The 14950-nt window shown below is 29.1% G+C and overlaps 1 protein-coding gene and 1 long non-coding RNA gene across 2 annotated transcripts in view; one reads left to right on the top strand and one right to left on the bottom strand.

Annotated features, from left to right (window-relative positions):
- LOC113004404 overlaps positions 1-14694 on the top strand; it is a 44601-nt gene extending 29907 nt beyond the window's left edge. The window contains exon 4 of the long non-coding RNA XR_003269018.2: positions 14134-14694. This is a non-coding gene — a long non-coding RNA (uncharacterized LOC113004404). The remainder of the gene's footprint in view (positions 1-14133) is intronic.
- Positions 827-5728, bottom strand: LOC105202215 (alpha-glucosidase). The gene is made up of 10 exons (XM_039456892.1): positions 5498-5728; positions 5100-5279; positions 4711-4868; positions 4315-4473; positions 3748-3953; positions 3432-3630; positions 2815-3269; positions 2370-2510; positions 2039-2130; positions 827-1875 (listed from the first exon to the last, which is right to left on the bottom strand). Exons 1-10 carry the CDS (start codon positions 5667-5669, stop codon positions 1724-1726), a joined length of 1914 nt encoding a protein of 637 aa, XP_039312826.1. The 5' UTR covers positions 5670-5728; the 3' UTR covers positions 827-1723.
- Positions 14695-14950: the final 256 nt, after the last annotated feature.

Raw genomic sequence — 14950 nt, 5'->3', positions numbered from 1 at the left:
ACGATAAAGAGTGGCAGCCGTTTAATATCTTACACACATAATTTCTCGCAATTAGCCGGCGCAATTTCTGTTGGAATCTAACTTCTTGAGAATTTATATTCGCGACGCGTGCAGAATGTTGAAAAGTGCATGGGCTTATCTCGCGAGCTCGGCGCACTACAGTTAAATCATTGTCTTTGCGAGAAGGTTAAGGACCCAGGCTATTAGGGTGAGCAAACCGGTTTCATGATATTCTTCGTAACATGAAATTGCTGTAGGAAGCCCGCAGATCCTTTTCAACTGACAACCTGCCAACGGAACAATGGTTGGCTTTATTTTTTGTGCTGACGTATTTAAATCTGTGTCACATGCCATTATGTTATTATATTTTGTTAGGGTTGAGTAAGCTTTAACAAATTTTTGTTAACTAAATCAAGTTAAAATTAATGGCTCATAACATTTTATTTTTTGAAGTTTTAAAATTTTAAAATATTTTAAAAATTATAAGTTTTACGGCATGAACGAAAACTCACAATCAGTTAAAAATCAAAATCAAAATTTTAATTGACTTAAATTAAAAGTTTATTTTGAAAAGTATTACTTATATTTTAAATTAGAATGTCATAATTAAAAAAAAACTAGATTACTTTAAATAATAAAACAATTATATAAGTCAAATAGATTTAATGCTTTTTATAAATTAATGTGAAATATACAAACAAATTGTTTTTTATATTGAAACATTTTATTTTTGTATAATGTTTTCTAACACAGGTAAATTTTTAACTTACTTAGAGAAAAAAAATTAATAAGTTAAAGTTGACGCACTTTAAAAACAACTAGTTGAAGTTACAAATTAACTCGTTAAAAATTAGCTAAATTAAGCTAAAAGTTATTAATTTTTTGAGTTTATTTGATCATTTAACTAGTTATTACCCTGTTTTTTTATGAACTCAAATTTTTATCGAGAAACAGTGTTTATTGTGTGAAAGAAATCGATTCTACAAAGTCGATGGATAAAATTAATACGTTTGTCGCCACATAAAGTTGTCGTTACTTTCGATATTAATGAGATAAGAGATGAAAGGTTGCGAATAGTAAAAGGTTAATTATATCGATGGAGAGATAAAAGACTTTAACAAAGGACTTTATCCTTTGTTTCTGGTAAGAACATATAAGACAACGGCCGTCTGATCGATCTATTGCACGGATCAAGCACATTCGCTCCGCATTTGATCAACACCGCGATTGGTCATACATACTCGTAGATCAATGTAGGTTGCTGCAATGGTCACATTCTACGAACTCCCGACGCGAATCGAGGATTCTCCTTTTTTCTACGCATTTTTTCGCGTATCCATTTATGGATTTCTATGACTAATAAGGATTTGCTGTTTCATGAAGTCTGTTTTTTTTTAACATTTCTTTTAAACGAGAACAAGGTGGTTTAAAAGATAAATAATAAACGCATATAATATACAAATATCTTAAAAAATAAGCATTGTTTTGAGAAATATTGCGATAAGAAGACAGACGACTTATTTGAATGTGACCATTGTTGCATGAAAAATCAGAACATAGCTAGTAATTGACCAGAAAACTTAATCGCTAATCAATCTAATTATTTAAAATTAAATTAAATTAGTTAAAATAGATAAAAGATATAAAACACTCTATGTCCGATTAAGCTTTATATCTAGTTCTACTTTTTATCGTATCTCGCTTCTTATCTTCTACATTATTTTCAAAATCTGCACGATATTACAATGCTGCTTATTATTAACAATAATGCAGGGGTGCAACTCGACATTGCACCGTCAGGCTTGTCTTTTTGATCTGATTTTGTTGTGGACTTTGTGGTGGAGCTCTCTTCTTCTTTTGTCGTACTTTCGCTCGCTAAAATGATATTTCCAATAATCAATGTTGATTATTCTGGTGGAATAAAGTTATTAATATGCATCAAAATTAATGTGTGTTCACTTCAGTATATATTAATATAAATTAATAAATTTATGTTGATATATATTTATACATATTAATATATTAAATATATAAATACTTGTGGTAACTGTTGTCTGTTTTTGTTCGTCGCTTTTTAATACAACCGCAGCATTTGCTGTCAATTCAAAATTATCTCTTGAAACAGTATCTCTGAAAATATATACCGATTTATAGGATAATTTGCGGTTTTATCGTATAAAGAAGTTTTTTCTTTGTTATGTTTATGCTTCAAAGATAATGAAACTTTAAATTTAATTACAATCAATCTTAAGACTTAATGCAATTGTCCTTTCCTCTTTAGTAAAATAAATTTATACAAAAGTGATAAAATATTTGGAGAACTGTTCTTTTTTACATTTTACGTTAATATTCTGGATATTTGTACTTACGTGATGCGAAATGCAATGCTAGAAGCCACCGCGACATCCAAAGTATCTCTCAAATTAGCATAAATTGAAGTCAAATTAACTTTCTGTGGCCATAGACTCAAATTAATCACAATAATATATATCGGATGATTTTCCAGAGATCTGGTCATCAATAAAAAAATAATTAAAAATTTTTGATTTTTATATAAATTTTGTAAAAAATTAAATAATTTACAAATATAATATAAATTAAGGTAAAAAATATTAAGTAACTTAAAAAAAATACTATAGAAAAATATGAGCTATTAATTTTCAAAGAAAGTATATAATTGTAAAAATATCTAAATTGCTATTGAGAAAATTATTCTATTCTATTTTAGAAGACTTTATTTTAATTGGCATTCTGTTGATATTTGTTTTTTAATATATTTTATCTAATATTATAGAAATATTTATAGCAGTTAACCTTTTTAATACGAGAACTTGTTCATCATTCAAACTTGCAAATTCATAATCTCCGTCAGTAAAAACTGGATCTTTCCTTAGCATAGCCAGTTCCTTGTACGTCTTCAAATTACTTCTTTTATTTCTTTGTTGTATCTCTACATTTCTGTCAATATACTTAGGATGAACAGGGAGATAAGTGTTTTTATTCGTAGAGAAACCAGCTGAAATTTTGGAATTCCATTGCATGGGAGTTCTCGCTGGATCTCTCGAGAAATATTCATATTCATCTTTGCCTTTGGCACAACCTAAGGGATCAATGGTACTTCTCCAAGATACATCCGTATCTAACATGGCTATTTCATCACCATAGTACGTATACGCTTGCCCAGGCAAGAGTAGACTAAGCATGTGAAGACCGTCGATTCGGTTAAGCCCAATTCTTGAAGTTGCTCTCGAATTTTCATGATTTGAAAGCTATATTATAAAAAATAAGGTTTTCAGTAAAGTAAAGTAAATTTGTTTTTAACAGTAGAAACGATATAAGTATAAGTCAATTATAAGATAAACAATATACATTTTTTTCAGTTTATTTAAAATTCATTTTAATTTATCATTATTTATTTTTATAATCCGTACCACCCAATTGGTTCTGGTGTCCTTTGGAAGACGTTTAAGCCATGTCTCCAAGACGTGCTTAGTCAAATTAGCATCGGTGCTGTTGTGAATACGTGCGATGAATTTAAAATTAAACGGTGCGATCCCTTTGTGCGTGCCATTGCCGTAATACGCCATTAAATTGTCATCAGAATTATCATACGATTCCGCGATTAACAATCTAATAATGCATTAAATTGGATTAATCTTAACGGTAATTAATAATAATATATTAACAAAAATATTAGATGAAAAAAAAAGAAATAAAATTTTAAAGGTATCTTTAGAAATCTCATACTTTGACTGAGCATTATTTTCCGATACCCAGTTATCAATATGTTCACGAAATGTATAGAGAAGAGCAGTACTTTCAGGAAGACCAAAAGTGTATTTGCCCCTTTCGTCAAAGGGTTCATTTCTTAGAGCTTCGTCTTCGAAAAAATAAGGCACTGAATTAATTTGAAAACCATCGACATTTCTTTTCAGCCAAAAGTCAAATATATCCTGTTTGTAGAAAAAAATTATTTGTAGATTATTTTACAAAGGATAAGAATTATTCAAGGATCTTTTATTTTTTAAATGAAAATTTACGTGTTAACTATTTTGATTAATTAAGCTTGAAGCAAAATTATTGTAAATTTAAATTAAAAATGTATAAATAATTAAATTGTTAGAAAATGTTTTTCCAGGCTTTATACTTGTATATTAAATCATTTGAAAAGTGCAAATTATTATAATGCAAGAAAATTAATCATATTCTGTTATAATTCTTTCAATCTTTTTTAATCTATATTTAGATTTTTTTAATTTGGATTTCTAAAAACTTCAGCAAATGTTACAATATTTAGTTAAAATTTTATATTACCATTAATTCTTTGATCACTTTCTCGTTTCTCAAATTTAAATCTGGTTGAGAACTATGAAATTTATGATAGTACCATTGTTTTCTTTCATCATGCCATGTCCATGCAGATTCTTCTGCAGCGTGCAATGACCATTTATAGTCTTCTCCGTAAATGCTTGTCTATACAAAAGATATGAAACGGTATATTTGTATCACTAAAATCTTTTTATCGTTATTGGTAAATTAAATATTTAAAAAATTCATCAATTGTAAAGAGTCAATGTCTTTTTTTTTCTAAAATTTTGTACACAATTTTGTTAAAAAAAATTTTCAACTATTGATCTTCGTAAAAACAACCTAATTAATAGATTGTATATATTAAAGTTAAAAAACTAATCGAAATGGAGAAAAATATACCCAATTATTTGGTGGAATATTTTTGCCAGTCTTATCGATGCTACCATCTGCCCAGATGTAATAATCAGTGTACGGTTTAATGTTTTTTGCCGATAACTTGAACCATTCATGCTGATTGCTGGAATGATTAGGAATAATGTCCACAATGACTCTCAATCCTAAAACGATTGACAATAACATTGTAATAAATAATCATAATTAAAAAAATAATAAAATATACTAAACACCGGAAATATTATTTATAATATAATATATAATTAGGTGTTATATGTATATTTACAAAGATTAAAAGAAAAAAATTGTTGGAACTTTTTTTTATAATGAAAAATTGAAAACGTCATAAACTTCCAGCTGTATATCAATTTAAACTATTGTTTACTACTTTGTACCTCGGTCGTGCGCTTCTTGCACCAAATTATCAAAATCATTTAAATTTCCGAAAACAGGATGTATGTCCGTATAATTGGAGACGTCAAATCCAGAATCAATTAACGGTGAAAGATAAATAGGATTCAACCAAATCGTCTCGATTCCAAGATCTTTTATGTAATCGAGTCGGCTAATAATACCTATGAACAAAAATGCGTTAAATAAATTTAAATATAGAATATAATACATTGTACGTTCTTAAAAAATTACTTAATAAACGATGCAACAATGTCGAAATATTTTAGTAAGAAAAAAATGCCTTTTTATGTCTCTCTCAGTATATATATTTATATATCCAATCGGCAATATCTTAACATAATTTTAATTTTCCATTTGTGATAGTAGATGAAAAACCTACCCTTTAGATCACCCTCACCGTCACCGTCACTGTCTTGAAATCCTCTAGGCCAGATCTGATAAATTAATGTGGTTTCCCACCATTCTCTAGATGCAAGTGCCTCATTATTTATCCCATTTGTCCGGAGCACAAAAATACTTATCAATGTAGCGTAACAAATAAACGCTAACATTGCGTATTAAGTTTGATGAAGTTCCAATCTCACTACGATAATTTTTCAGAAGTAGCAAATTAATTTTATCGATGTGAAGTTATTACAAAGACTTCACAATTGTAATCACGCAAATTAAAACAAAATTAGTAACAATGTTTTAAATTTTTTATATTTTTTCGACATAATTTTGTCAGAAACATTTCGTTTTTCTTTGAGCGATGTCTACACAATTATCTAGCACGTCACTTTAATGCATAAAGGAACATCGAAACTTTAATACAATCCAAACGTAATTCACATTTTTGATTTTTAAAGTTTTTAAATGCTTCTAAATTTATTTTTGTACAGCAGAACACTTCAGTCATATTTTCAAGTTATCCGACTACACTTTGTAAATCTTTTTTTATGTAGGTATTAAAAAGAAGTAGTTGTGTTTTTTATGATGATACTTTTTATATGAACTTGGCGCCTCTCATTTCTTTTCAATTTTTGTATATTTAAATACAAAAATTAAAAAAATAGTCAATATGTTACAAAAATTCGTTTAAAATTGGTATAATAACGCAATACTTTTTCTTAAGAGACTCACCTGGGACAGCAGGTTCTTGTTGAATCGATATCATCCGTATTCTTGAGTCTTTTATTAATTGCACCTTTCGCGATGATCACGATCAATTTAAATATTGCTTATTATTATCAACATTACTATGTTGTTCCCGGCGTGGTTTACTCGTGAATGAGGAAAAAATCACGCGTTAAATTTCTACAGTGACACTGATAACTATATATGTTATCAATATCGCTGCCCCGATCGTGCTTGAACTCTAATGCAATTTAAGATAGGGATGTTTGATTCTAGTAAAAAAAAAAAAAATCAAAATTCTAATGTACAAGTTCGAAGAAAAATCTTTCTAAAATTATGAATATAGAATATTTATCTCTAGTAGAGAAAGAGAGGCAAAAAAGACAGAAGACGCAAGAGAATAGAAAGAGAAAGAGAGAAGAAAATAAATCCATTTTATGTCGCGATATATAATTAGATCTTTGCGATGACGAATACATCAAAGTTGCGACTTTATTATCGAATCGCGTGTCAAATGAAATGTGACATGAAAAACTTTTTAATGATTATAAACCGATCTACCGATAATATGATATAATTAATGTAATCATCCTTAATATCGATAATCCTTTTGATATCACTTGACGTTGATAGCTTTCTTTATTTATCGCGGTCGTTTCAAAAGCATAGTTATAATCACTGACAAACACTGACGTAATTCACTACGTCGTATTAATTTAATGTAATTACATTTTTAAATTAAAAAATGATATTGTAATAAAATCTTTATGAAAATTAGATCATAAAAAATACAATTAATTCGCAATTTATTATTTCAAAGTCTTATTATTTCAATACTTTTCTGAAAGAATCATTTACTGAGGACTGTTCAGCGACTGGTATACAGCGACCATCACCTGTAAAAGCTGTGCCGAACGAACGCTGAATTGATTCGAGATGCAACTTACGTTAGAACGGACAATTTTTCGGACGAACGACTCTGGGGAAGGGGAGAAAGAAGGAATATGAATTATAATTGTCATAACGGTCTATTTCGTAATTATTAGGCAATAACATAACAATACATATATACACGTATATGTATGTCTACTGGCGAGCAGTATGTATGTGTTCGCGCTTACACGGTATAAAACTCACAACGTGCGTTTTCCTGCGCCTGCTGCCCGATGCAGCCGAATTAATTAATTCCGAATCGTCCTACACCACGTATGTATGTACGTATGTACGTGCGCCAATGACCTCTGAATTTAGATTGCCTCCTTTCGCAGATTGACGTCTAGTTTCTTGTCTCTCTAAAATGACGAAGCTCGAGTGGATTTCGTTCGGGAAACTGTTTGGTAATTAGATCAGATTAGATTAAACGATCCGTATCGGTGGTGACTCGTTAATACTGATTGTAAATCATGATACTCGTGGTGTAGGACGATAGCCACGCTTATACTTCCATATTATAAAACAGTTCACTATATTTAACTTCAAAAGCAGTTTTACAGTGAGGCGATGTATACACTTATGCGAATACACCGAGCGCTCTTCACTGTTCCACCATTGGTGGAACCACCTTTTAATCACTTAATCCTAACCGTAGAACTGTTTCTCTAAGGAACACACCGACTATCTTGTACGTAATTTATTCTTATCCTTTGATAGATAGAGATCGTCGATGGACTTCGTAATTATATACGAAAAGTTTAAAGCATAGTTGGACCAAGTCCATGAATTGCAAGATATTTAACTCTCCTGGTACTCTAATGTGATTACTAGTAAAATACTAGTACCAACAGAATATTCGAGAATAGCATCAAGTATATATATTAATAGAATTTGCGAGAGAGAGAGAGAGAGAGAGAGAGAGAGAGAGAGAGAGAGGAGAGAGGAATAATGGACAGATATAGAATAAAAATAATATTGCTTGAGAATTTACCTGAATAGAATGCATGTTCCACGCATATGTATTGTTTATTTTAATAAGTACTAATGGAAAAATGTTAGTAAAATTGTAGTGAAAAATCAGAAAGGTATAAATGTCAATATCAAACATGTAAAAAATTAATTGGGTATCAATAGTTGTAGTTTACCCGTTTTCATTAATAAAAGTGATAATTTTGATAATTACTTTTTAAACTAAGTACTAGTATCAATTATCAATATCAATCATTAGAGTTATTCTACTAATTAATACCACTAGCAGTATTAATAATGTCACTATATTCGTACCAGAGAGCAAAGCATTAGTGCAATGTTTCAAGTAAATTGTTTGAAATTGGTCCATTCCGGCTCTAAATCTTTCATATTTCCATTTCTGCAACTTTCGTTCCCTTTCGCAAGAGAGCTGTAGTCATAAGTTTGCTAACAATATCGTTTACGTCGTTAGAGACATGTAAAGACAGTAAAGATAGGATGATAGATTGAACAGTAGCATAGAGTATGAGGTATCCTTCACACGATAGAATGGAATATAGATTAGTTATAGAATACATACATGCATTACATGTCACGTGTGATGTGTGCGTGTATATGTGTGTTTGTTTGTTTATTTGTTTGTATGCAAGAGAAGGGAAGAGTGAAAGGAAAACAAGGAGGAAGAGAAGAATACTACTGAAATCTACATTTTCAATAAAATATATTGTAGAAATTGAAGATGTAGAAATGGGAAAATTTGATGTTTGAGAAACAGTGCGGCCAGCCCCCAGTATAACAGTGTATACGAAAGTAAAGGATAAAATTATCCCGAGTCTTGTAAATTATGCTTATAAAAAAATTTCTAACTTTTTTTAGTACGTTTCTTTTGAAATAGATACCTACTTTTGATAAATCTACTGCTTCTTTCGTTTTGTACATAAAGGATTGAACAAAGAGATGCACTTATCGTGAATCGTCTGCTTTGATAGTTAACAATGTTTTTACATAATTACAATAAATTACGCAAATAAATAATATGAAATATAATAACGATATTTATATATAAGAACAATCTTGTAATATTATTAAACAGTTTTTAAGTAACGTTAAACTTATTTCTGTTATACATTCTTGGATAATTTTTAAATATTATTTCAAAAATTTTGTTAAACTAATACAATAACTTATAGAAATATTTAAATAATTTTACATTATTAATTAAAAGTATTTCTTTTTTAATATTATAATTAGAAGATTTAATTGAATAACATTGAAAAAACTTGAAAGATTTTTATCGTTCATAATTTTTTTTTTTTTAATTTTAAATATATTAAAGTATTTAATTTTATCATTTGCAAGTAAAATTTTGCACTCGGTTTTAGAAAAAAATGACATTCACAATTAACATTGTGCAGTTACAATTTACAATCATCGATTAATCTTTGGTCCAAAATTTAAATAGAAACTTTTTTGTCGGTTGTTGGTCTTTTTTGTGTATAGCAATGACTAATTAATTGGACCAAAGTGGTGAAAACTATGACTTTTATATTGGGAAACTATAACAGTGTAAAATATAATTAAATATAGATAGTTTCGATCAGTCATGTGAAATATCTCATTCAAGTTATCGATATTTCAACTTCTTGCATTTTTTACTTTTTATTAATGCATACTTATAATAACATATACTTGTTAATAAAATAAAATTCAATCGAAAAAAATTATTATTTACCTGATATTGTTATTTATTTCACGTGCACAAACATTTTTTATTATATTCTTTCTTTCTTTATATTTCACATATAAATTTATTTTATTATTCAGTTAAAGCACATAATAATCTCTTGGCGCTTAAAATAATAAATTATTGTAAAATTATTCACAAAAAAATATTGAGATTATTATTTAATATTTATTAGAAGAAATTTATCAAAAATTGCAATTATTTTACATAAACGACATTTTTCCATAAATAAACATAAGAAACGAGGCCAATAAATATTATTATTACTGAAACTGTAGTTGTAAATGTAATACTTTTGGTTATTAAAATTTTTAATTTATCCTACACTCATTATCACATAATTATAATTATTTATTTCTCTTTTTCGATTTCTCTTTTTCATCATTTCGTCTCTTTACGTCGCTCCTTCATTTTTGTCTGATATTCTTTATAATTTATGTGTGTAATCTGGATGTTCCTTTTCATATAACAATTTTCTAAAATCATACTTATATATAATATATAATAGCAAATAGTGCAAACAATTAATTTACTTAAACTTCTACTTCAGACTTTTGTTTTTGTTATGTTTCTCTTGTTGTTTCTACTGGTCCTTGTTATGCGTGTCGTATTCAATTTTGATTTCCACGAACGCTGATTATCGATGTAGATTTCTTGTTAATCAATCTACAACTAATTGTAGGTATTAAAAGGTAAATTATTATCAGGTTATTTATATCAATTATTCATGGAAAATCATTGGATCATTCGTTAAATCACCCTCGAAGATAATTCTTGAATCATTTGTGATTTAATCGCGCCAGAGATAAAAATTGTTTAACATGGATCTAATATGAGTTAATATGAATTGTTTACAATTCTACATTTATTACGCGCAGTCCGTTACACAAGAAGGTACGAACAATATTTTCGTATGTCATCGTTGGAACCTCAAAATAAAAATTTTTATACGTTTTGAAAGATATATATCTAACATTATTGTCTAACATAAAATTCAGTTTCCATTGTTATCAGTTATTATTCGATAGGATTTCTCTATGCTTTTCATACTACATTTTCAACGATAATACAATATAGTCATACGTGTGTTACGATTTTATGTCAGACAATGGCATAACGATGTATTATTTCTTCAATCCATATAAAATAATTTTGTTTTTAAGGCTGTTATACGACCTTCCGTACGCTATTGTGTGACGGAATGTAATGTAACTCGCAAAATTGGCCAGTCTGATAACTCCTTGCAGAGAACTGATTTCGTGTTATGGGGCGAGTGTGAGTGTATGTATATGTATAATTTTGTGTGTGTAAAACTTATTTATTTCTAACGTCTCAATTTTATTTGGCGGACATATGTATATATATATATATATATATATATATATATATGTATATATATGTATATGTATATATCTCATATATATCTTAATATGTAATTATCATAAGTTTATAATATATTTAATACATAACTTTTATAGCATGTATAACCTTTAAGTAAACAACATGTACCTATCCCTAACTAAATTCTAGTCTCTAAAGTATTAAAAACTAAGAGTATAAAAAACATACAATATGAAACAATCAACAGCTTCTTAATCAAAGCGACGCGACGCGCAGTCGTCTACTGGCCTATCTACACGGTCTCATTTTATATTCGTTGTTTTCAAAATGCCGGAATTCAACGTTCTCCTTGATAGACGGTCGTAATCGGGTGCTTGTACGAATAATCGATACGGGGCTGGCCATGCGTAATGACAGTCTGTCTTCTATTTTGAATAAGGCATTGGAAATTGATATACAGCCGGGCCTTCTGCGCGAACTTACTTTCTCTATTAATTATTACTTTCCTCCTTGCGTGCTACACCGTCAATATTTACATTCACGGGCGGCCACGTGTGAACCACTTTGCATTCGCAAACGTGCTCGTAGTAATAATTAAATATCGAATGATAATTAAACATTAAATAGAGGGAGGAGCGTTCCATCCCTTATTTCTCTTCTTCTTTTTCTCCCGCTCTATTTTTTTCCGTCTCGGCAAAAAGGGGAAGTAGTAATCATTAGAAAGTTCGAAAGTAATTAAAGCGAACGCCCGTCTGCAATTCCGTAAAATTCTGATGGTTGGGAAAATGACTCAAACCATATAGTTTGTGTTCAGTTACTTCATTTCTCGCGGGACCCGCGCCGCCTTCGAAATGTTAATAACGTTTATGCATCTGAAAAATTTTCTTTAGGTAATTATATAATTTATATATTTGTATAACTTCACTTTCAGTTTGCATATAATCAAATTCAAATAATAGAAATATCTTTGTATATATCAAAATTCCATATGTCTTCATTTCATTGTATTTAACAATTCTTAATTCGAAGCTATTGACTACCGGGATAAATTTTTGCACTGTTATATATTTCTCTGCGTGAAGAAAAAAAAAAAAAATTAGAAACGATCATCGCATCGTCGAAATTATCAGAATCGTGTCACGCTACAAATATAAATATAGTTGAGGTGATCAGCAAAGCAAATTTCTAGTTTGACATTTAATACTTAGATTTCTAATTAAAATAAAAAAGTCGTTTTTCTTATAAATCCTTTTCTCTCGGTGAGGCATGGCTTTAACATTTTGTACATCGAGTTTTTGTGGATTCTCGAATGTCTCATTATTTATTTCTCGCGAAGAAACCTATTCGATTTCAATCACTATTTCGAAACGCCGAGCGACAGCAGAATTTCCCCGGAAATTCTTAGAGAATGCGTAAGAAACTCGAGTATTCTTTTTATGGGACAGAGTGGCTTCGCGCGTGTCACATATTTTTTTTAAACACGGCTTTTTTAGCTCATCTAACCAGACCTACGCACGGTATTGTGACGTTGCGCAATAAACTTTCGGCCTGTTATCAGTCGGCCCAGATCGGAGGTTTACAAAGGGAAAAGAATGTTGGAGTGCGGATACGCATGTTTAACTGATTTCAAATGCGTATCGATATTTAGGTCAATGACGTCGAATATTAGCGATATGAGCGTTTCAAGCGATTGTATCGAGATTAAAATTATTTTGGTATTTAAAGTTTAAAGAACTTGTTTTTATTTATTCAATTTTTTTTTTAATTTTGAGGGAAAAGAGTTATAAATGTATTAAGGAATTTTTAAGAAAATGAATTGTATAAGATACAAACTTTAGAATCAAATATTAAGAAATTTTAGAAAATGTGAAAATTGTTTAATAAGTACGTTAGTATTTATTTCACACATTTTTATTATTTTTATAGATATGTTTCTTAATTGCAGGAATATGTTACAACTTTTTATCTTGTATAAGCCATCTCTCCCAATTAATTTTGTATAAAAAGAGTAATTCGACCATGTGCAATATTATAAAATGTTGTCACTTATAGTCACCATTAAAGTATAATTAAATTATTACATGTGGTCTTACATTTTGTTAACAGAAATGCAAATAATTTCTTTAGCAATATATTTACTGTATGAAAATAAGAATTAAATCGTCGATAAATAATTTCATCTCTATATTTAATATATTTATTTCATTATTTTCTGACAGTGACGGAAGATTTTGTAAGTCTAGTTGTATTTCATTGTCTATTCGTTGCAAAATTAATAAAATTGACAGGTCTGTTCTAGATTTATTAATAAATTGAAACATATAATAGAAGATTGTTCAGTATAAATCGTGCAGTCGTAATTGAAATTATTTGGTCCTTTCCAGACTGAAGATATTTTTAAATCTCAATTTAATTAACTTTGAGAACGAAGAAATTTAAAATTTGATTATTTCTGTTTCTGATAAATATTATTTCATTCGAATTTTCTTTCGCGTCTGGATTATTGAATTTTAAAGTGAATTAATCAAATTATGCAATTGTCGATTCTGTTTTCTATCAAAACCGCTCAGATTTGTTTAAATATTTCTGTTTCTGACTGTTCAAACACTTTGATCACATCGAATCTGAATGAATCCGTGTCTAAACATTAAACTAAACTATATAATTGAAGAAACTTTTTTATAGAATAATTTTTCAACAATTACGTGGGAATATTAATTTTCATTTTATACAATTTATTATATGGTTAGAGACAATTGGGGAAAGAAAGTAAGAATTCAGAACAGCGAAGTCCGTGGATATAAGAGATCTGTTTTAAGTTGTAAGATTTTATATTTAACAATTTATATATATATATTTATTGCGTTGTTGTTCTGAAATCTTTGTGTGATGCGGAGTAAATATCTTTACAGAAGGACGAGAAGAGAAGCGAGGGAAGAGAGCGGGAAAATCGAAATGGAGAAGAGGAGATACCAGGGTAAATAGGTAGATAGATGCATAAATGGTTAGTCAAGAAGAGAATATGCAGAAAGCTCAGAGGAATAGACGGAAATGGAGAGATCGCACATCGAGGTGAACCTTCGTCTACGACGCTCTCTCGCCGACGCGTATACGAACGCTGAGGTACGTGTAGCACTTTTGATTACACACTTGATTATTCTCGCTTGCATTTATCTGCCCGCCGGCTTTGGCGCCTCGAGCGCAATAAAATCGAGTTCAGGCGTCGCACGGGAAGAACACGGAAAAAAAATATGGTCAAAACTAATATTGCAGTGCATTTTTGTCTAATTAATATTTAACATTAAAATAAATTAAAATACACATGCAAATCGTAAAATACATGCAAATTATGTGTAAAATATAAATCACATTATGATCGTATAAGCGCTACAATATTATTTAATATTAAATAATATTTGTGTAATATTTCTGAAATATTATTTAATATTAATAAAAAGTGGTATGACCACTCCTGATAATATTATATGAATATTACATGAGAAGTAAATAATATTATTTAGTTTAATATTTTAAATTATTGGAAATATTCTAACTTTTAAATGTAATTATTACACATAATAATTCACATTAATTATCGAACAAATATAATATTTGTAAAACATTTTTACAATATTTCATTAATATTAATATAATATATCACGAATATTATACGGACATGTAACGTTAATACAGTATCCCTATAATATTAAAAAAATATATTTTTTTGAA

The sequence above is a fragment of the Solenopsis invicta genome, chromosome 13 (assembly GCF_016802725.1).
Source record: "Solenopsis invicta isolate M01_SB chromosome 13, UNIL_Sinv_3.0, whole genome shotgun sequence".
NCBI lineage: Eukaryota > Metazoa > Arthropoda > Insecta > Hymenoptera > Formicidae > Solenopsis > Solenopsis invicta.
This window is presented reverse-complemented; position numbering and strand designations above follow the sequence as displayed.

What these genes read in the sequence shown, in the direction of transcription:
- LOC105202215 (XM_039456892.1), bottom strand. Translation starts at nt 5,669, where the DNA reads ATGTTAGCGTTTATTTGTTACGCTACATTGATAAGTATTTTTGTGCTC. An exon ending in ACACCAGAACCAATTGGGTG is followed by an intron (nt 3,270 to 3,431) that starts GTACGGATTATA and finishes TTTATAATATAG; the next exon opens with CTTTCAAATCATGAAAATTC. An exon ending in ACAGACAACAGTTACCACAA is followed by an intron (nt 1,876 to 2,038) that starts GTATTTATATAT and finishes ATATCATTTTAG; the next exon opens with CGAGCGAAAGTACGACAAAA.